At 45.2% G+C, this 23,990-nt stretch overlaps 2 protein-coding genes across 5 annotated transcripts in view; one reads left to right on the top strand and one right to left on the bottom strand.

Moving 5' to 3' along the window:
- Positions 1-23,990, bottom strand: part of LOC100444151 (protein tyrosine phosphatase type IVA 1-like) — a 145,683-nt gene that overhangs the window by 80,972 nt on the left and 40,721 nt on the right. The gene's annotated exons all lie outside the window — the stretch shown is intronic.
- Positions 1-23,990, top strand: part of ME3 (malic enzyme 3) — a 231,188-nt gene that overhangs the window by 178,064 nt on the left and 29,134 nt on the right. For all 3 annotated transcript variants that reach the window (XM_054526171.2, XM_024254749.3, XM_024254750.3), the window contains one exon: positions 2,953-3,056. In XM_054526171.2, the coding sequence (XP_054382146.1) occupies positions 2,953-3,056 (104 nt within the window). The remainder of the gene's footprint in view (positions 1-2,952; positions 3,057-23,990) is intronic.

Here is a 23,990-nt window from a genome sequence, read left to right as displayed (position 1 = left end):
ACACACACACACATACCCCTACCAGTGAAGAATCCTAAAGAGTTTCAAGGGTGTCCAATCCAGGGGATTAGGAGAGTGAGAGAGGAGGCCAGGATCCACCATCTTTCTAAATGTAAACCTGTGGTGTCTTTGACAAAGTGCTAAACTTAGCACTTAGCACTTAAATCTTATGTGTATCCAGTACTTGGGGTGAAGGGTTAACAGATAATTCCTGTTCTTTTCTGTCCCTTAAACTACACCCTCCCCCACACCTACTACAGTGATATGAAAGCAGTATGGACCCAGAACAGAGTCCTTAAAAAGAAAAATTGATTCTTGTTGGTATGCAGAAGAGCCACCCATGCAGCATGACTGAGTGCTTAAGACCATAGACTCTAGACCCAACAGCCCGGCTTTGAATCCTAACTCCTGCACTTACAAGCCCAAGGTCTTAAGAAGGCTGCTTCACCTCTCTGTGTCTTGTTGCCTCATTTAAAAAATGGGGGAAACGATGAGACCTACCTCTCAGGTCCTTTGAGAAATAGATGTGTGAGAGAGATACTGGGGAGACACCTGTGAAGAATAAAGGGGGAGGGGGTGGGAGGAGTTAGGGGTGAGTGAGGCCTTCAGACTGTAGTACAGGTCAGACACCTGTGAAAGGAGAGCAGGAGGGAGTGAGGACTGAGTAAGAGAGCCCAGGGAGTGTCTCCCCAGGTCAGTCAGGCCAGTGGGAAGTTCCTGCCCCAGCAGAGTCTCGGTTGGGCAGGAATGGTTTCCCCCACACCCCCTCCATGCTCAGTCATTAAGCAATCCAGGGAGAGTGTGGTGGCTGAAGGCTGTCCACCAATTGCCCTCCCTCAGCAGGTTCCCTTAAGATAGTTCTAAGCCACACACCTCCATGGCTGACACAACCTCATTGGGTTAAGTAAAGCACTTAGGGCAGTACATGACACATTGGAGGCACTGTGAAAGCCAAAACTGCTACCACTGTTTTACAGCATATGTTATAATTCACCAAGCTCTTTCATATATATTTTTCCTCTTGATCGTCACAATCATCCCCAGGCAGCCCCTATTTTATCCCCACTTGATAGAGGAGAAGAAGCCTTCAAGAGGCTCCATGACTCGCCCAAAGTCACACAGCTCGCTGTCGTGGAGGTGAGACTTGATTATAAGCCCCCGAGGGTTGGAGTGTAGGCCCACTGGTCCTTATCTTTGTGTCCTGCAGCAGCAGTTCAGATGGAGATGAAGACAACACAAAACCTTGTTCTCTAGGAACTTATATTTTTGGTGAGTTAGACAAAAAAGTAGATAATTCCAGGAAACTAACCCATGGAATTACCTCCCATTTCCCAAATACACCAGGTATTTCCTCCTCCTGCCTCCAGCCCTCAACCTTTCCTTGTGCTGACTTCTCAGCCTGGAGGCCCACCTGCTGAAATCTGCCTGTCTCTTCCTACCTGACTATTTTCTCCATGACACAATCCCAATATGCCCCCCAAAGGGAATTTCTTCACTCATCACTGTGCCTCCACATGCCACACTTTGTTCCAAACCAGCATCACTCTGCCCTGCAGTAGAATGTGTCTATTTACTCAGCAGCCACTTGTCAGCACCTAGAAGGCAACAATCACTCCTTGCTCCTCTACAAATCCCCCACTGGGCCCAGTGTCAGCAATAGTACATGAGAAATAAATGTGTCATGCATGAATGAGTCCACTGACTCTGTATAGGGGTGGCAGGAATGGAAGACGTGGAAAGTCGGCCAGCGGGAGTGGTCATTCACACCAATGCAGACACAGATAACCCAATAGCATATGGCTGCTGTGATGGAAGGAGCTTCAGGAGGTGGGGTGGAGGGGCCCTGAACACAGGCTAGGTGTTAAGGTGAGCATCTCTCTTGAACTGAAATTCCTGGTTATTTCACTCTATGCTTGTATCCCCAGGGCCCAGCACAATGTGAGGCACATGGTAGGTATTCAGTAAGATTTTAAGGAGGGAGGGAGAGAAGTAAGGAAGAGAGGAAGGGAGAGGAAAAGAGAGGAATGGAAAGGAAAGGAGGGTGGGTTGGTTTTCTAACATGAGTCCAGACCAGGGACTCTGGATGCGACCCAATACTTCAATGAAGATTCTGCCTAAAGTCAGCTACAGTGGTTCTCAACCTGTGACAGTTTTGTCCCTAAGAAGACCTTTGGCAATATCTCAAGACATTCATTTTTTCTTCTTTTTTTTTGAGACAGGGTCTCATTCTGCTGCCCAGGCTAGAGTGCAGTGGCGCAATCATGGCTCACTGCAGCCTTGGCCTCCCAAGGTCAAGTGAGCCTCCTGCTGCAGCCTCCTGAGCATCTGGGACCAAAGACACACAACACCATGCCCAGCTAATTTTTAAAATTTTTTTGTAGAGATGGGGTCTCATTGGGTTGGCTAGGACAGCCTCAAACTCCTGGGCTCAAGAGAACCTTCCACCTTGGCCTCCCAAAGTGCTGAGATTACAGGCGTGAGCCACCACATCAGGCCTTGAAGTCATTTTTGATGGCCACAACTGTGAGTGTTACTCGCATCTAGTGGCTAGAGGCCAGAGCTGCTGATAAATATCCTACAGTGTGTACATCAGGCCTCATGTTAAAGAATTATCCCAGCCAAAATGTCAGTAATGCCACTGTTGGGAAATCCTGAAATAACCCTAAAGCCTGCAGACGGAGGTTGAAAGACTGTGTCTGAAAGAGGCTTGCCTGGTTGAAAGCATTCTTGGTTTCCAAAATGAGGACCATCTGAGAGTCCACCCTCAATCACTGGCTTAGCCTCCAGACCCTTTCAGAAATGACATCTGGGCGGGGGGGATACAGTTAGCTTCCTACTCCCCCCTCTCCTCCCACCTTCTGGTTCTTCCCAATAATCCTGGATACTTGTTGGAAAAAAAAAAAAACAGGAACACCGGGAGTAGGCTCAGTCAATGGGTGCTGTCTGTTCCAGGAGCTGCTCAGAGACCCACTGTACATCGGCTTGAAACACCAGCGTGTGTGCGGGAAGGCATACGATGACTTGCTGGATGAGTTCATGCAGGCTGTGACAGACAAGTAAGTGGACCAGTCTGTCCCTTTTGAAAGAGGACTTTTAAGAGATGCTGTGACTAAAGTCAACACTGGTTTTGGCCGATACACAAAGCAAAGGCAGTAGATGCATGCTTTTCCAGGTATTCTGAAAATTCCAACTTGACCCCTTGGAGTGGTAAGACTGGACACCAAATGGTGTCCAATTGGGCTCATTCTCTCAGAGAATGGGCTCATTCTCTGAGAAAATCTCTGGGAGCAGTGAGGGTAGGGAATGAGAGGGTTGATGGCTGAAGGCTGTGATCTGGAGGTAGTTAAGTATCATTCTCCCCGGAGAAAAACCCCCTTGGCCTGAGCTGTTTAGGGTTCTCAGCACAATTAGGGATGTTGCAAGTGATGGAGGAAAGATGTGTGCCCTTCTGATGAAATGGTTTTAGAAGGCAGCTTGTCACATTTGGTTATTTTCCACCTCTATGTGAGAACAAGGAAGTGTTAATGAGGCACTGTGGCAGACCACACAGGCTCTGGGCCTGCAAGATTTATGAGGTGTCATCTCTTCACTGGGGAAGCTTCACAGTACTGGCAGCGTCCACCCCACTTGCCTGCCCCATCTGTCTGCCATCATGGCCACCCGCTCACATTGCTGTGGCCGACGTGCCGCTGGGATGGAGGCCTGATGACAGCCCTCACACACCCATGTTTACTCTGAGAGAAAAGCTCATCAAGCCAGAGTTTCAGCAGCTCAGTGGGCCTCTGAAGACAAAGCATGTTCCCCTCTCACTTGCAAATCTCCAGCCTTCTTCCTGCCCCAAGATTGCACAGGTTTGGCAGAGATGGCCTGCCCATCCTTGGCAAAGTGCTCCCTTGCCCAAGCTCAGCTTCTCCAACCAGAACAGCGGGCTGGATCCCACAAACTCTGCACAAAGTCTCATCAGGGTGGGCTTTAGGAGTGGGCAAACTGTAATTTGACCTTTGACCCCTCCACTTTTCAGATATGGGACCTTGGGCAGGTTACTAAACTTTTCTGAGTCTGCTTATCTGGTTTTCTTATCTGGAGATAAGAAAAGAGTTTTGTTGGTGTTGTGTTTTGTTTTTAAGATGAGAGCAAAATAATACTGTGGTTATATAAGGTGGAAATGATCCTGTCAAAAGACGAAATGAATGATGGACTGTAGGATGGGGGGAAAAAGTCCCTGAGTAAGCAAGCAGGAAAAAGGATCCAGTGCACACCTGAAGAGCTTAGTCTTGGAGCATAGAAAATCATCCACAGGGAGAAAGAGAAGGCAGAGTACTGGGCACTGATGGGGCAGGTGGGTAGATGTGGTGGTGGGAGCAAGGGGGAGTCCCATCTGCTGGAAGACAAGGAATCAGCATAGAGTGAGGATGGGGAGGTTTAAGGATAGAGGAAGTGGGACCTAGTTATCTAGGAGAGTGGGAGAATGTGCAGACTGGGAAGCTGGATCACGATCACCGGGCAGCTCTCTGGGCCCCCTTGGGGTTACTGTTTATGAATTTAACTTAAGCTGGTTAACCTGTTTCCTGCTTCCTCGAGCCAGGTTCAACTGTCTGGGTCCAAAGGCAGGAAGATGAAGAGAGCAGGGTGTAATCAGGGTTGGGGATTTTGCCAGGTAAGAGAAAACGGGAAAGGGCAAGGAGTTGAGAGTCTATTCAAGGGAATGGTTATAATTGTATCATGAGCTCTAGGCTTGGTAAAAGGGGAGAGAATGGGAGGATGTGGTAGAGGGGAGGGACAAGGGACAGTGAAAGGGTGATCAATGGATAGTAAGTCCTGGTGAGGTTTAGAAACTGTTGAGTTGGATAGTAGGTGGAATAAGCTGGAAAGAAAGGAGGTGGTGATCAGAAAGTTAGATGTTTGCAGCTAAGATTATGGAGGAAGGGCTGCTATTGGGATGTGGCCACTAAATAAAGCAAATTCAAGGGTCAGCTGCATTAATAGAGGCATAGCATCTAGGACAAGGGAGGTGAATGTCACAATTCATTATCTCCATTTCAGAAACCCTGAATACCACATCCAGTGCTAGAGAAGCTACACTGAGGGTTAAAAATTACCTAAAGTGCCTTTGGAGTGCAATAACCACGATAGTGAAGAGAACCAAAAGCTGAGCCTGGTAGAAAGAAGACTCAGAGACTGCTCTGTCTATGTCAGGGACATGCTAGTACCTCCAGATTCTAAAAGCTCTTCTTTCAGAAGAGAATTGGACTTGTTTGTATCTACATGGAAAAGAACCAATTGGTGGAATGCTAAAGGAAGCACTTTTCAGCTCAAAATAAATCAGAGCTGTCTCACATTGCACTGGACTGTCTGTGGGAATGAGTTCCCTGTCACAGAAAGAGTTCAAGGATAGGTTGCATGGCTTATTTGTGGTGATATTATAGGAAGGAATTCAAGCATCAGATGTTCTTTAGGCTGCCTTCCCACCCCAGTATTCTATTCTAACCTCTTAAAAAAAATCCTCTGTAGCCAACCGGATAGGTATTATTATTCCCATTTTATGCAAGAGAAAACTGAGACTCAGAGAGGCCAAGTTAGCTATCTCAGGTCACACAGTACCTGTCAGGACTACAAGCTGAACCCAGGACTACTGACTCCAAGTACAGACTCTTTCTACGATGCTGTGTCACCTGTGGATGAAAAGAGAAGGGAAAGAAATTGGCTTTGAAAGCCCACTTTTTGCTTCCTGTTTCCAGGGCTCACTGCTTATCTAATGAGTCAGTAATCATTCTGTGAATCCCCAAAGAAAAGTATTGCTATTCGTGTGAGAAGGTTAAATAAACTAGGATGTAAGAAGCTGTTCAAACTATCATCAAAATCAGTTTACAGTTTTACAGACACACACAGGCAGTCCAGCGGGGGGGATCCTTGGGGAGTGGCATGTGTCAGCCAACAGGAATGTGTCATTAAACAGAAAAGATGATGGATTGATGGTTGGTTGTTTTGACTTTCTAGTAAGCTATAGCAGATGTTTCTGTGGATACTGTAGGTGGGGATTGAGCTGGTCTCCCCAAGCACTCTTGGGAATACAGTAGCTCCAAGACAGAATGCCCGGCCTGGGGGTGAGTCAGGAGTTCCAAAGTCAAACACAATGTATTTTAAGACAGAACCTTGGGAAATGTTGACTCCTGCTTTCAACATCCTCGTCTCTGTCCAAACATCCTGCTAATAAAAAGTTCCACCTTCCTACCCCTACCCACTAATAGGGATGTATGTTAAGATTTTTTGGCCTGAAATAAACTTACTATGGCTCAGTTCCTGTCGTGGAGCTTGGCCACTGAGGAGAACCTGCCAGGACAGAAGGAATCTCCATTTAAGTCTGTGAACCACAGCAACAGACAGCTGGGAGTGTCCTTCTCAAAGCTGAGACAAAGACTGATGGCAAGGACTTATTGCCCCACTCTTCCCGCTCTTTCCCTGTCATGCAGTGGATGGGTGCATTGTACCCGAGCACCACCTCCTGCTGTCACGAGTTTTCCCTGATGGTTTCCATTCACATTTTTCATTTCTGTTACTTACAGTAGCATGGATGGGAATTGACTGTGTTCTGAGTTTGCACCTGGAGCCCTAGCTCTGTCTGATAATTGGCCTGGGCTGGACAGAAGCTTGATGTCAGCAGCAGCTTTGGCCTTTAGGCAGGCCAGGAAAGGAAACTACCCGCTTCTTCCCTAGTTCCCAAACCCTAAATACAGGGATTCTTAAGCTGCTTAGATGAGAGTGTTAAAGAAGGGAACTAATCAATAAACCTTTTTAAAAAGTCATCTACTTTTTAGCTCTAGGAAAAATTCTTTTTTTTTAAGTCTCTCCATTTTTTTGTCTCTGTGCATTCATTCATTCATTCTCTCTCTCTCTTTCCCCTCACCATAATCACACACACACACATATAATCCCTGAGATACACACCATATTGGAAGTCACAATTTCACTATTAGTGTTCTTTGTAGAAACTTCTAGTTTTCAGAGAAATTCAGACAGCCCTGGGCCTCTCTGATATCTGGAGCCAGTTACCACAGGCCCACTCCTTAATGTTACCTTCCACACTTGATGTGAGCCCCTGTCCTTCCGGAGCCAACCCCGCTTGCTCCAGCATTCATTCTCTGTGTCACTTCAACCTAAATGTGACTCCTCCCATTCCATCTCTCCTCTGCTACTCATCCCACTTGTTTCTACCTTTACATTTGGAGGGCTACCCTAAAGGTTTCTGTTCAAATATATGTGCCGTCAAAATGACTAGATGTCTCTACTGTGCCCTGATCAGATTTACAGGGATCAAAGGAATTGTTACTTGTCGGGCCTTTGTGCAGAGCAGAGCACCAAAGTTAAAGCTAAAAACAAGGAGATAAGATTCCAAGACTGTTCACTTGCCTCTTGATCTGTGGTGTCAAGGAACACATCTGTTTCTTTTGCTGTGTAAAAAACCATCCCAAATCTTAGTGGCTTAACATTTTATTTGCTCTTCATTCTTGGAAGCTGAACTGACTCAGCTGGAGTGGTTCTTCTCCTGGTCTTGCCAATGGTCACACATATGGCTGCTTTCAGCTGGCTAACTAGCTGGGAGCAGGTTCAGCTGGGACACTGGAAAGGTTGGGCTCCTCTGTCTTTCCATTGAGTCTTAGGGTCTCTCCTTCTTCACGTGGCCTCTTCTCTTCACAGGATAGCTGAACTTTTTACATGATAGTCTAGGGCTCCTAAGAACACAAGAGTGGAAGCTGCCAGGCCTTCTTAAGGATGAGACCTGGAACTGGCACAGTCTAACTTCCACTACATTATACTGGTTGAAGCAAATCACAGGTCCATACTAGATTCCAAGGGAGGAGGTTATACAAGAAAATAAATACTAGGAGGCATGGTGCATTGGGGGCCACCAATGTCAGAGACTGCCACACCCCATCTAGCCTGGGTGGGATGAGGAATGGGGCAGCCCTCACTATAGGAAGGCGTGAGAAAAGAATAACTCAGTTACACAGATAAGCAGGGGAATGGTATATAAAATCAATAAGCATGTCTACCTAGTACCTGCTGTACACCAGACACTGAGCCAGGCATAGTAAGTAATACACAGAGAAATAAACAGTCCTCCTCTCAAAGAGCTACATAGTCAAAAACATTTCATATGTATCTATTGAAGTTTAGATAACCTGAGACTCTACACTTCCTTAGCCTCTAAGTGTCTGTGTAAGTCTGGAGCTCAAGAAGAGTTCTGGGGCAGAAACATAAAGTTGGGAGTTGCCAACCCCTAGACAGTATTAATATCAAGGGAATGATTGAGTTTGCCCAAAGAGAAGAGAAGAGAATATGACTCACCATGGTTTTCTGAACTGTGTCCTATGGGTAACTGCAAGTCAAAGTGCTCAACAAATTTTAGGACTAGACTAGGATATTGTTGGTAAGAATGGCAAGGAGGGTAAAAGGTTTCATTCCTTGTGCCAGCTCTGATTGCTTAGGACTCTGAACCTCTCTGGGTTCAACAGGGATGAGCGTCATGGTTGATTTGCAACGTCTGCCCTGAGCAGGGAATAAGGGGTGGCAGCAGTGTGCTATCCTTTGCCCCCTTTGGAGCTGTGAGGAGCCTTGTGACCTAAGCATCTGTGACTCTGTGAGCACTCATGCCAGCTGATCCTGCAACTCCCACAACTAAATAGCAACTCCAAGGCTAAAGGAGCCTCTGGGTTATTTTTCTCCAGGTGTTCAGGATATTTCAAGAGCTAAAGTAGGCCTCTATTTTAGTCCACATGAAGCTGCAGCTGCTTCTTCTGAGTTACAAAAACATGCAGGAATATGCTCTCTTGGGTACACTCCACCCCCACACCCACTCCCAATACACTCTGGAGCAAAGCAGTGGGTCTAATAAAAGTAGGCATGCTAATACTGACCTATGGTTCCTAAATCTGGCTTTGCTTCTGAGTCATCAAGGAAACTTGTCAAGAATACAGACTTCAGGCTCCTATGCCACAGAAGGCCTGGGTTGAGACCTGGACATCTGTATTTTTGAAGCCGTCCTAATGGTTCTGATAGAGCTGTGCAAAGACTGAAATTTGAGAAACTCTTCGGCTGAGCACAGTGGCTCACACCTGTAATCTCAGCACTTTCGGAGGCCAAGGTGGGAGGATTATTTGAGGCCAGGAGTTCAAGACCAGCCCAGGCAACACAGTGACACACCTGTCTCTCAAAAAAAAAAAAAAAATCAGCTGGGTGTGGTGGCACTCGCTTTTATTGCCAGCTACTTAGAAAGCTGAAGCAAAAGGATCACTTAAGCCCAGGGGTTCGAAGCTGCAGTGAGCTATGATGGTATCACTGCACTCCAGCCTAGGCAACAGAATGAGACCCTGTCTCTTAAAAAATAAAATAAAATAAAAAGAGAAACTAATGGACCACATCCCCAGAAGAGGCAACTTGTGCGGCCCCAGTTCCTCCCACTTTCAGAGTCAGACTGAAGCCCAAGGTGAGGGTGTAAGGACCCATACACAGAGACTTCCCAGTTTTATCAACAGGGACCTACATTAGGAAAGACCCAGTGTGTTCTCTGGGCTCACCCTGCCATGGAGGTCTACCTTGCAATACACCTACAGCTCTGGCAGCTTCCTTTTAGTCTGGAAACTTCCCAAGCAGAGCTGTGCCCATTGTTTCTGCTGGAATCCCGTTTGCCCTGAGGAACTTCAGCTGCTTTCATGCGGGGAATAATTGCATTTCTACATGTGGGGAAAGCACTCACACATCTGGGTACCCCAGCCCTGAAGACACATCATGGGCAAGAATCAGGCCTGCCTTTCCCCACAAGCAGGCACATGTTGGGCCTGATTCCCCACAAAATGCCTTGACTTCATGACAGTGGAACTGCCTGCTTGGGAAGTTTCTGGACAGTGAGCTTGGAAGAGGGAGATGGCAAATTCATTAGTTAGGTAAAGACAGTGGTGACTGCCTTGTTTGGGGAATTTCTTCTAAAGGGCTTCCTGTGAAAGTACACAAAATGATATCACCTTCCCAAAAAATATGCCTATTTGGGAATTTGACTCTTCAAACTGGAGAGGGTATACTTATCCCACGAGGGAATACATTTTGCCAGCAAAGAGATAGAAACAGTAGGTACTGCAACCAGAACTCTGGGAAGTGAGCTTTATTTTCATAACTGAGGTGAGAAAACTCATCATAGAAGCTTGAAGCAGCACTAACAAAGCATGCATCTGATCATGCATTTCCAGTGCTTCTGAATAATGACTACATATCCAACATTCTACTAGGCATTGTAATGAGATTCAAAAGAAATAAAAGACATCAGCTAGGCCAGGCGCAGTGGCTCATTCCTACAATCCCAGCAATTTGGGAGGCCAAGCCAGGTGGATCACTTGAGGTCAGGAGTTCAAGACCAGCCTGGCCAACATGGCGAAACCCCATCTCTACCGAAAATACAAAAAAAAATTGGCCAGGTATGGTGGCACACACCTGTAATCTCAGCTACTCAGGAGGCTAAGGCATGAGAATTGCTTGAACCCAGGAGGTGGAGGTTGCAGTGAGCCGAGATGGGACCACTGCACTCCAGCCTGGGCGACAGAGTGAAACTCCATCTCAAAAAAAAAAAAAGAAAAAAAAAAAGACATCAGCTGTGTCCTCAACAACCTTACAGTCCTTCCAAGAAGACATTTTTGAATAGAAAATAATTAGGGAAGACTTCAGTACCCAACTATTTGGTGTTGACCCTCAGTTCAATGGAAATTCAGAGAAAGGGGCAATCAGGGATGACTGGGAAGAAATAGAAGTTGTACAAATTTAGGACCGAATTCAAGTAAGCAGCAGGAGAAAAAATGATGTTCCATATAGAAGGTACATCATGAGAAAAGCAAGAACACAGGAAAAGCAATGAATATGCAGGGAAGGCAATGAGTATCTAGAAGAATGGCCCAACTAAAGATGAATGTTTAGTGATTTTAAATAAGGATAAATAAGAATGGTGCTGGCTACATCTATTACTTAGGTTTCTCCAGAGTAACAGAACCAATAGGATATTAGGTATTTAGATAGATGAGAGCGGATTTATTAATGAGAATTGGCTAACATGATTATGGAGGTAATGAAATCCCATGATATGGTGTCTGCAAGCTGGAGAACCAGGGAAGCTGGTGGCATAGCTCAGTATAAATCCAAAGTGGGGCCATTGGTGCACATCCTGGAGTCAGAAAGCCAAAAAGCCTGGAGTTCTGATGCCCAAGGGCCGGAGAAGATGGGTGTTCCAAATTCAGAAGAGAGAACGAATTCACCCTTCCTCTGCCTTTTTGTTCTATCTGAGCCATCAACCAATTGGATGGTGCCTGCCCATATTGGGTGAGGGTGGATCTTCCTTATTCAATTCACTAATACAAATACCAGTCTCTTCCAGAAACACCGTCACAAACATACCCAGAAATAATGCTTTACCAGCTATCTGAGTATCCCCTAAACCAGCCAAGTTGACACCTAAAATTAACCATCACACTAAGATAGGCCTTGAAATCCAGGCAGAAAGTCATGATTCTTAGAGTTCAAAAGTGGAAGGGGCTACAGTCATCTAATCCAGTGGTTTTTAAACCAAGCTTCCTTGGGCCTCAGGACTCCAAAGAAGCATATCAGGAGTGCTAAAAATGAAATACTTTCCACCAACCATAAAAAATTTAAACCATTTGAGGAAACACTTTATTGTTTTTCATTGCCTTCTATATCTGGTTTCTGCTCAATATTTTATTAAAGAATTATTCTGCTAAAAATGTTTGAAAATTACCAATCCACAAAATACCTTATTTGGGACTTGATGTAGTGAGCAATAGGAAGCCATGGTAGGTTCTTGAGCAACAAAAAAGTATTGTATTAAAATTGACAAGATGTGGGAAGAGATTAGAGGCAGAACCCATAACAATGCCCCAATTCAAATTCTGCCTTCCCTAAGGAAATCTACTCTGACCAGCCTGGCCTGATACTCTTGCCCTGACCGTAATCTTACTGGCTGTAGAATTCATTTGCTAATTAATCACGCACTGCACTGTGACATCTCTTCTAAAATGGCCTATTGCTTTTCTTTAAACTCTTTTTTTTTTTTTTTTTTTTTTTTTTTTTGGTATTTAGGCTTTCATTGTCAGAGGAGAGATTGGGCAAAGATGTGTCTGGACTGTTGTAGAAGGGTTCAAGAACCGGCGTGGATGGCCTTTATAGATCATTCCTATCTCAGGTCCTATGACTCAATAACATCTCTACCAGTGGTAGTTCCTAGGAAGCGTGGCTTTACTCGTGGAGTAAATGGTGAGGGTGGGAGTTGGTTGATTGGTGGGTGGTCAAAAGTCCACACCAGGCTAGCTACCAATTAGAATAGACTGAAGGCTATGACTCTGACCACATCTGAGGAAGCACAGAGGAAGGAAAGTTGGCACTCATTCTGGCTTGTCTTGACTCTGAAGAAGCAGAACAGTTTCCCGGTTTCAGCCTGATAAGGCTCATTATTGACAGTCCAGCTCCTCCATGTTCTCAGCAGAACAAGAGCCAGGTTTTGCATGGTGACAAACTCCTATGTATGCGAGGAATCTGCCCTGGGTCACAGGCTAGGGGACTGTATCAAAATGCATACTAGCACCCAACTCTCTAGGACCTTTACACTTCCATTGCACCAAGCAGACTGCATAATTGAGTGAGTTTGCAGTTCACTAGTTAAGGTCCAGCCTCAGGACTGAGGCCAAAATGTGCTGGAAGAAACTCACTGCCTGGGGATATGATTCAATGACACTAGCTGGCTATTTCCTTTTCATTTTCTCTTAGCAGCCTGATTTTATCGCTTGGTATCAAGAATAGGAATAAAATCATCCCCAGACCTGAGACTTTTAGATTATGGCAGAAGAGATGAAGGAATATAAGGGTCTTATGGTGGCAGGGAGCAGGGATCTGATTCCTCTCAAAGAATAAGTACCAATAATAACAATAACTCTTATTTATTTAATTGCTTACCATAAGCAGACACTGATACAAGCACTTCACACAATATTAACTTGTCTAATTCTCACAACAACCATATGAGGTAGGTACGATTATTCGCTTTATTTTAGGAGATGAAGAAACTGAAGTTTACAAAGTACAAGTACCTCATCTAAGAAAGGGGACCCTAATTAAGACCCTACCCACTAACTGCAGTTGTTAAAAGCATGAATTCTAGAGCTAGACTGCCTGAGTTCCAACCTCTTCTTAACAAGCTACTTATTAACACTTATCAACGAGTGACTTAATTCATCTGTGCCTCAGTTTCCTCCTCTCTAAAATGCATTTTTAAGACTGGCAGAGTATTTATGATGGATAAATGAGGCCACCCATGTAAAATGTTTAACATATGCCTGAGTGATAGTAAAAAAATCATGTTTGCTATTATTATTAATTTAGGCAGTTTCCAAAGCCATTCTCCTTTAGGCAGTGCTTCACTGTGCCCACATTCATGCATTCATGTTTGAGTTAATATATCCATTCACATGTCCACCACTGCTGTCCACAGTCCCTCACCCATCCCTCCCCTTCATTCCAATATTACTTTTCCTCTCTTCCCCAGTGCTAAACCTAGGAAGGAAAAAACAAAAACAAAACTGAAATAGCCCTAGGTGTGATCCATTTCCATTTCAGATCCCTGGTGTGTGCAATTAGTAAATGCTTGGTCTTCATCCCCACCCCCAACACACACCTATTCAGTTTTGCTCTCCCTCCTCCAGTGGACGGTGTTGTGTAGATTCATGTGTACATAGAGGGGAGCAGTATGGTCCGTGTGTTCCTGAGGGCGAGGTGTTCTTATATTTTTTTGCAGCTGTTTGAAGCTGAGTGTTACTTGGGCCTTTCAAACTCACCACTCAGAGTGAGTCGCCCCCTCAAGTAACCAAACATCTTTTCATGAGACACATTTCTCCGTATAGAAGTGAGAAACAGAAGCTTGTCCAAGAGAAAGCTGCAAAATTGCTCTGAGATCACCCACTGATACTGACCTATTCAGAGGCTCCACATATAGAAGCCTTGTACTTTGCCCTCAGAGCTGGAAGGATGCCTTTGATGGCTCCAACTCCCACCCCTCTTCCTGCCGCTCCTTAAGTGTGTTGTCTTTGTTACAGCAGCAGAGCCTTCGTGCTTGCTCTTTCCCCAGCCTTGAATGTCCTTTCATTTTCAGGGCTGTTTCCATCTCATCATTCAGGCCCGCAGATAGGTCCACAGCAGGCAAGGTCAAGTGTGGAGGTCTGTACAAGACAGGATGTTAGAAGTGAGCTTCCTGCCAAAAGCTTAGCTGAGGTTCTGTAGCTCCAAGCTTCTCCTGTTGGTTTTAACACAACGTACGCAAAGAAAAACCCCTAGGCATGTAGCATCCAGACTACAAAGGAAGTTTGAGGACTTTAATTTAATTTTAAAAGATTGTGAAAAGCTGTGAGGTCCAAGCCCTAATTGCAATGTTTCACAGGGGTGTTCACACTCCGAGTCCCTCTCAGCATAGAGGGTCACTGCTCAGTGTATATATATGTATGTATGTATATATATATATACACCGTGTATATATATACTGAATATTAGGAATGCCTTCTGTGGTTCAGTCTGTATCTTAGAATTCTCATTTTCCCACTGGATCCAGCCTAGGACTTTAATCTTGCATTCTTGGAATATCTGAGCAAGAAACAACCCACTCATTTGATCCAATTTCCTCACTTTTTAGATGCGGAAACTGAGACCCAAAGAGAAAATTATTTCCCCAAGGCCAGATAATGAGAAAAGCTGTGGGAAATTAAGGAAAACTTATCCATTTATGTGCCCTCCTTCACGTAATTCATGAAATTTCCTCCAAATTTTCATTCAGGCTATATTTATCATGTGCCTTCCCTGTACCCCACAATGTGGCCAATACAAATGTATTAGTTCCTTCTCACATTGTTATAAAGAAATACCTGAGACTGGGTAATTTACAAAGAAAAGAGGTGTAATTAGCTCATGGTTCTGCAGGCTTTACAGGAAGCATGGTGCCAACATCTGCTCAGCTTCTAGGGAGGCCTCAGGAAGCTTACAATCATGGCAGAAGGCAAAGCGGGAGAAGGTATATCACATGGCGAAAACAGGAACAGGAACAAAAAACCAAACACCGCATGTTCTCACTCATAGATGGGAATTGAACAATGAGAACACATGGACACAGGAAGGGGAACATCACACTCTGGGGACTGTTGTGGGGTGGGGGGAGGGGGGAGGGATAGCATTAGGAGATATACCTAATGCTAAATGACGAGTTAATGGGTGCAGCACACCAGCATGGCACATGTATACATATGTAACTAACCTGCACATTGTGCACATGTACCCTAAAACTTAAAGTATAATAATATTAACAAAAAAAAAAAAACAGGAACAGGAGAGCAAAAGGGGAGGTACTACGCACTTTTAAACAACCAGACCTCATGACAACTCACTATCACCAGGACAGTACCCAGAGGGATGGTGCTAAACCATTCATGAGAACTCCTCCCCCATGATCCAATCACTTCCCACCAGGCCCCACCTCCAACATTGGGAATTACATTTCAATATGAGATTTGGCTGGCAACACAAATCCAAACTATATCAACAAAGAAAAGACTTGTCCTGAAGAATTCAGTTTTCCCTGTGATTATAACATGGACACATAAAGTCACCAGAAAAATAGTTTAAGACCACATTCAGTTATTTGTTTTCCTATTTATTCATCTATCCATTTATTAATTCATTTATTGAATATGGCAAGAAGTCAGAAATAGACTTTGCTGTCAAGGAATTTATAAACTACAAGGGAAATTCCCAAATAATTACTGCTGGGTTTGCATAGATTTAATGTGTACGCAGCCAATGGCCTTGCCTGCAGTGTTGATCAAGGTTGATAAAGGGCATAAGGTGGTCAAAAGATCTGGGACATTTACTTGGACTTTAAAAGTCATGACCTTATTCCCAGGAAAGTGCTAGCAACTGAAGAGAACACTCAGAACGGGCCTCATTAATCAAAGAACCTTCATGGAGGACACCCGTGGCCTCATGCCAACCTGATATGCACAATCTAAGTACAAATATGGGCTGACATAAATGCTGAAGCCCCCAAGCCAGCCAGTGGGTTGGTGGCCAAGAAAAGTGCATGGGCTTTGTAAGCAGGAGGTTGAGGAGTGAGTTGCCATGCCCTAGAGGAAAACCTCTGTGTTGCCACTGACCTTTGGGAGGTTGAGAGGTCAGCAGGTCAGCCACCATCCCCTCCCCAGCACTGAGATTTCTGGCGCCATTTGGTGTGCTTGCCCCGGAACTCAGACAAACAGGGAAAATCAGGAGGAAAGCCAAGCTGTTCCTGAGTGTTCTCTGTCTGGCCGGGACTTGCCGTCAGAGCTGTGACTGAGGAATGGCCACATTATCCTGGGACTTTTGCTTAGAAGTTACTGCTTCCTGTGACTATGTTGCGAGTCAATGGGAGTTTTCCCCCTTAGGCCAGAATCCCAGTCACAGGAGCCTGCCAGTCTGGCTGCCAGACCCCAGCACACCAGGGAATCTCCCAGTCTGGGAGCTGGGAAGGGAAGGGCCTCAGAGGTCCACCCTCACATCGTGGGCTGAAATCCCTTCCACAACTTCCGTGCCAAGTGGAGCTCTGGTGACCATGGACTCACCTCCAGTGACCAGCAGTCTCTTTCCAACCAGTGTTTGAAATCTCTGCCTTATATGGCACTGGAATCTGTGTCCTTCTGACTTCCACCCATTGGCTCTGCTTTTGCCTCAAAGCCATACAAAATCAATCTGCTTAAGTCCTTGTCCAAAAACGGTCGTTCCTATGATTGAAGATAATCATTATGCCCAATTACACTTGCCCTTCTCAGGCTCCGTATTCCCTCTTCCTCCAATCCACGGTATCCAGTTTTTTCACCCATGGAATAGATTCCCTGTCATCCTTGTGAATCCCTACCCAAACCATGATGCCCTCTTCTCATTCACACCCCCAGCAGAATAAGTCACTCGTCATGCAAGTCTGTGGCAGAGTTTACTGTGACGGCCTCTTATCTGTCCTATGACATCTGACTGTGTCTTCTTCCCATTCTAACTGTGCTCTAGCCCCCACCTCCTCCTAGCTCCTCAGGATCTCACCAGCCCTGTCATCTCTCATCTCCCCTCCATTCTGACTCCTGTATCTCATATGTATACCTCCCATTCCCAAAACAAATTCACCCTTCAGTCCCACTTCCCCCAACAGCTGTCACCTTACCTACTTCACAGCCAAGCTTCTTGAAATTTGTGATGACGAACATTTCCTCCTCTTCCATTTTCACTTTAACCCCATGCCAGATGGTTCCCTCCCTTCCACTCCACCAAAAGTGGTCTGTGAAGGTCACCAGTGATCCTCTAAACAACGACTCCAATGTACACTTTGTGGTCCCTGTTTCACTTGACATGTTGGCAGTATTTGATGCTACTGACCACGGCCCATTGCGTGGCTCTGGTAGCAGCTGCTGTGTGGGCCCAACCTGCTCGCTATCCTTGGCTGGACTTTCTTCCACTATCTCTCTCTGCTCCGTGGATGCAGGGTGTCCCGGGGTTGTGTCCTTGCCCTGCTCCCTGCTCTGTTCACAAGCGCTGCCTGAGAACCCTTATCCAATCCCATGGCTTCAACTGCTCACAGTGCCCTGAGCTGCCTGTTCCCCTCCCCTGACCTCATGTATAGCCCAGTGCTTCATGAACACGTTCATTAGAACATTCCACAGAACCTGGGACTCCTCATGTGCCAACCCCACCTTATCAAGTAAGTTTGCCTTTCTTTCCCCATCCCCAACCTTGATGAGTAAAGGACTCCACCCTCCATCCTCGGCCGTTCCTGGGCTCCTCCTTCTCATTCATCTCCACATCTGGTCTATTATTAAATCCTGTCCTTAATAATCATTGCCTCCAAGGACTCAGTGCCTATAGTGCGCTGGATTTTTATATACATTATCTCATTTAATTTGCACAACAGGACTGCAAGAGAGGTATTATTAGCCCACTATTATCAGTGAAGACTGAAATTTGTATCAAGTACCTTTCCTGAGGTCATGTGTTTAGTAAGTGATGGAGCCACACCTGCTCGATCTCAAAGCTGTCCATGCTCTGCCACACTCTGTCTTTCCTCCAGGCTACTCTTTTCACTTCCTTAACATATTTTACCCAGCTTCTTCTCTGCCTACATGTCTGCACTACCTTATATTAACACCAGGACTTCACAATCTCTCACTGCAGTTCCATGCCTCCTTGTCTCCAGTCTGTCCTCCCAGCTATCCATCCCATCATCCATTTCTGCCAGAATGAACTTCCTAAAACACCCGCCACCTTCCTGCCTCTAAAGCCCTCAGTGGGTCCCCCTTGCACTCCAGATTGCTTAGGCTCTTTACATGGGCATGGAAAGGGGTGGCTCCTGCCTTCCACCAAGGTTCATTTCTCCCCATGTCCTCCCCATCTTCAGCCTCCTCTGGCAAGATTTAGCTCTGTGTATTTTCCTGCAGCTCCAGGAAGGCACCATGCTCACTCAGTCCTCATGCATATGCTGTTCCCTCTCCTTGAGATGCCCTCCTCCCTCCTTCCATCCCCACCCATCCACAGTCTGTCTGGGAACCTCTGCTCTTCCTTCAAGCCCCACCTCCTAATCTTCTGCCCTGTGAAGCCCTCATTACCTCTCCCCCCTGCAGAGCTGCCTGCCCTCTTTGAGGCTTCCCATGTACCTGGCACATATCTTTATTATTACCGATGCCACAGAGTATTGCAACTTTTTTTTATTTTCCTTTGTCCCCATTCAACTGTGAAATCTGTGAGGTGTTAGTGAGTAGTACAGTCCCTTGTTCATAGTGGACACTTTGAAATGTTTGTTTTGTTTTGCTTTGTTCTTCTAAGATATGGGTCTCACTATGTTACCCAGGCTGGCCTTGAACTTCTGGGCTCATATGGTCTTCCCACCTTAGCTTCTTGAGTAGCTGGGATGACTAGCATGTGCCACCGTATCAAGCATAAAATGTTTGTTGAATTCAATTTTTATTACATCATACTTAGTACAGTTTCTGGCACAAAGAAGATAACTTGCCCAATACATTTCTTTAATTGAAACAGAAATGTCAATAAGTAATTGTAATACAATGTGACATATATTGTTACAGATATGTCCAGAATATCATGGGAGCTCAGAGAAGACAAGAATTAGCACTATTTTAAGGGTAGGGAAAGAGATGTATCAAGGAAGGCATCTTAAAAGAGGTTACAGTTTAAGATCTGGGCCTATGTCTGTAATCCCAGCACTTTGAGAGGCCAAGGTGGGTGGATCATGAGGTCAAGAAATCAAGACCATCCTGGCCAACGTGGTGAAATCCCGTCTCTAGTAAAAATACAAAAATTAGCTGGGCTTGGTGGTGCACGCCTATAGTTCCAGCTACTCGGGAGACTGAGGCAGAATTCCTTGAACGTGGGAGGTGGAGGTTGCCACTGCACTCCAGCCTGGTGACAGAGCAAGATTCTGTCTTAAAAAAAAAAAAAAGCTCTGGGCCTTACAGTTTAAGTAGGGGTTGGCCTGGACAAAAAGAAGCCTTCTAGACAGAGAGAACCAGCAGCTTGAGCAAAGACGGGGGACCGTGCAAGGGCCCACCATGGTTAGGAAGCAGCAAAATGTGCCTAGAGTGTCAGAAGACCTGAGTAGGTGTTCAGCAATAGAGCTGGGGCCAAAGTGAACACTACCTAAGGAATTTGGATATAACCCCACAGGCAGTGGAAGCCCTCTTAGGATTTTCAGAAAATAAGTAGCCGACATAAACTTGTGTTTAGAAATATGTGGAAGATGGATTGGGGGAGGGGAAATAAACTTGAAGGAGGTGAGATCAGTCATTGTAGGGTCCTGGACAGAAGCAGCAATGGCAGTAATCCTGGGGAGAGATGGCCTTGCCCTGAATCCACCCAGCACCCCCTGCACAAAGTTCTTCCTGCAGAGCCATGTCTCCCCAAAGTGTGTTCCACCATAGGTGGTGAGGGTGAGATGCAACAGGGTAAGGTTTCTGGTCAAATAAGTGTTGAACATGCTGGGTTAAACAGGTTTCTTACTGCAAGATTTTTCAGAGCTTTTAATATACATTGTATATGCTATGTGTAACACAGAGTTTTCCAAATTTACTTAACCACAGAACCTCTCTCTGAGACCATCTCAAGGGACTAGAGTTTAATGGAATATGTAAAATAGAAAAGAAATACCAAGAGTTTTTATGATTCTGTCAGATCTAGTTCCTGGAAAGAAATAAAAAAAGAAATAGCTTTCCATTGGGTGACAACTGATAATCTCACTGAATGCTCTGCTGTGGAAGTCTTGCATGTGGGTTTTTTCTGGGGGGAGGGGAACAGCGTGGACTCCCATGGAAATACCAGAGGTAGCTTTTAGTCATTCTATTAAGAGGCAGGTTGAGCAAGTTCACCTGCTCTTCCCAGTCCCTCATGTTTGTTCAGGCCTGAAAGAGGTCAGACCCAAGTGTTTGAAAAAATGACAGGTCCTGACCTATGGAAAAGAGAAACTAGGTCTGCAGCCCCTGGAATGTTCTGCACCACCAACATCCCTCACTCTGCATTTGGTTCACACGCTGGGGAGAAGGACAGAACAGCCACCTCAGACCCTCCTACCCATGGGAGGATGTATTCCAGGTGGCAGGTGCTAGCGCTGTTGGTCATGGCCTGGGTATCATCACACTGTCACACACAGCTCACCAGAACTCCCAGGCACAGGTCACTGTTTGCTGGCTTCCCCTTACCTGAGTACTGGAGGAAAAAAAAAAAAATCAAACATCCACTCATTAGCCTTGTGTCTCTAAGTGAGCCCTGGCTTTGAAATGCCTTCCCTGGCCACTCCAAGGCCATTTCCCAGCTGAGTCCCCAGGTTTGGGAAGTCTGAGAAGCTATCTGTGTGGCTTGGGAATGTGCCTCTTTCTCCATTGCAGGAATTCTCCACTGGAGAAGCATCAGAGGTTCCTCAGCCCCTGCCAGGGCTGGAGGGTGAAGAGTTCAAAATTGCAAAAGGGGACAGATAAGCAGGAGCCTCCCCGGGTAAGGGGGAGCTTCTCGCAGGACAGAAGGACAGACGGCAGGCTGCTGCCAGCACTAGAACTGGGAAGCTGCCCAGAGCCCTGAGTAGGGAGCTGAGAGCACGGCTTCTTGGGAAGGGTCCTGCCTCTGTTCCACAGTATGATCTGGAGGGTGGCTGCCTCACCCTGCTCACTCAGCTGGTCCGGTTTGTGTAAGCACAAAGGGCTCTAAGACACTGACCCCCCATATTTTCCTCACATGTTGCTCTCACAGAGAAATGTCTAACCTCCCTGCTCTGGACTTGTAGAAATATCTGAGTGAAGCTTCTAGCATTCAATTCCAGCCCCAAATATTAAGTAGGTTGTGCTACTCTTCCAATGCTCTCAGACCAGGAAACCGAGACCCAGACAGAGAGAGGGGACTCAGCCAAGACTCCTGCATTTTTTCTGTCTCCCTGGTCAATGTTTTCTTCACCATACCTACGATCTTTCCCAATGGAGAAAGAAATCCAGCTTTATTACCTATTTAGCTTTTTTTTTTTTAAGAACCTGTAAGGCTATCAAAATTAAACTGAGGCTGGTTCTTGAGTCAGACAGAACCAGATTTAAATTCCAGCTCCACCACTTACCAAGTGCAATAGAGTAAATAGCCTGTGGGCAAATAACTTGCAATCTGTAGCTCCAGATTCCTTCTCTGGAAACAGCACCTACATCATAAGGTGATGTGAAGATTAATTAAGATAATGTATGTAAAGAGCTCAGCGTGGTGCCCAGCAGGTAATAAACACTAGATAAAAGCTAGCTATTTTTTTTTTTTACCATTGTTGTTAGTATTTTAATGAATATGTAAGGCAACTGATAATTAACATTTAAATTAGTATTATGGTGAAAGCTCATTACCTGTATTTGGATGTACAGGGATGAATTGAGAAATGTTTTTTTATCCACTAAGCCATTTAAATTTCCACTTTGAAATTTTCTCTTCTTAATTGGTTTTTAATTAGTTTAAAGAGTTGGCAGACAAACTCCAAACATTAAGTTTCCACCAACTCCTTCATGGATCCACCCCTTCCTAAAACATTAAACTATAGTATCAGATCATCATAGGTGCTCAATGAATGTGTTTGGATGGATGAATTTATGGACGGGTGAATGGATGGCTGGATAAATCAAGGATGGATGGATGATGGATGGATGGATGGATGGATGATAGATGGATAGATGGATAAATGAATGATGGATGGATGGAAAATGGATGGATGGATGGATGGATGATGGATGGTTGGATGATGATAGATGAATAGGTGGATGGTGGTTGAATGGATGGTGCTAAGATAGTAGCACCATGAAGTAACCACCTTTGGTTCAGACTGGATAGTGGTCTGGTTTCATGAAAAGCCATAATGGAGAGACTGAGGGACTGGGATAACATAGTGAAGGGTTCAGAGGTCTTGGTGCAGACAAACAGCAGGTGCAGTGGAAGTGAAGAGACATAGAAGGAAAGGCTGTGGTCAGAGACTGAGATGGGACAGTGTGAAATCCTAGAGTAGGAGTAGTTCCTGGCGATAAAAGGTCCAGGAAGCAGCCAGGGGATGGTTACTCAAGGTGGAGAGGAGTTCTGGGGTTCCTTAAATCCAGTGAGTTCTAGGAACTATGAGTCCAGATTACTGAATGAGTGATTCACATGGCCTCTTATGCAATTCCAAGCTAGGATTAAAGTGACCTCAATTAATGAGGTTTTATTCTATATTCCATCAAATTGTTCCATGGGAGGGAGGGGGTTTCTTATATAAAACTGAATTAAATATAAATAATAATCATGCACTGAACAAAGGTATTTATTTATAATTCTTGCCTTATTTTTACCTCAGTGAATGAATGGTGATGTTGCTTAAAGGGGGGTGTGTGTGTGTGTGTGTGTGTGTGCGCGCGAGAGAGAGAGAGAGAGAAACAGAGAGAGACAGACACACACAGAGAGAGAGAGAGAGAGACAGAAAACGTTCACCACATTGTTTTGTTGTCTGACCTTTTCAGCATTTTAGCTCCAGGCCAGTTGTGGGGCAACACTGGGAATCTTGTAGAAATTATATATAGCAAAATGTCACCAGCAACCAAAGACATTCTGTTCCTCCCCACCCAATCCAAATACTTGAAATTCACAATAAATTTTGGCTTGGTGAGCATGGCATTATATTTGTGCATGGGAGGTTTTATTTATCATTTCTATTCATAGTACAAGGAAAAGAGGGCTGGATGGTGGGTGGGGAGACACAGTGAGCCCCCCACCAAACCTCCATCAGCATTTGTTCTATGACTGTGAAGAAGAATTGTGGCCAGAATGGCATTTGTGTTTAGCATTTTATGGTCTAAAAATTACCCTCAGGATTCAGTTAGTAATACTGTATTGTATACTTGAAATTTACTAAGAAAGTAGATCTTGAGTTTTCTTACCACACACACAAAATAGTAACTTATGTGAGGTGATGGATATGGTAATTAGCATGGTTGTGGTTATCACTTCACAGTGTACACATATATCAAATCATCACATTGTATACCTTCAATATATGCAATTTGTATTTGTCAATTATGCCTCAGTAAAGCTGGGGGAAAAACCTCACCCTCAGCTTTTAACCCTCACAATAGTTCACAGATGTTGGCCAGGCAGATATTATTGTGCCCACTGACGGATGGGAAACTGAGGTAGAATAGAGAGGTGAAGTGACATGTGCAGGTAACTCAGTTGAATGCGGACAGCCAGGTCCGGCCTATGGCCTTCTAACCCACGCCCAGCACTCTAAGCACTGGACTGTGGCAAGTCACTGCCCCTGTGTTTCTGCCCCTGTAATGTGAATCCATCTCCCAGTCCTTCTACCAACAGCCTTGACTAGCTAAGGTTCTGGAAGAACC

Source organism: Pongo abelii, chromosome 9, assembly GCF_028885655.2.
Source record: "Pongo abelii isolate AG06213 chromosome 9, NHGRI_mPonAbe1-v2.0_pri, whole genome shotgun sequence".
Taxonomy (NCBI): domain Eukaryota; kingdom Metazoa; phylum Chordata; class Mammalia; order Primates; family Hominidae; genus Pongo; species Pongo abelii.
Note: the sequence above shows the minus strand (reverse complement) of the source record. Positions and strands in the feature narration are given on the sequence as shown.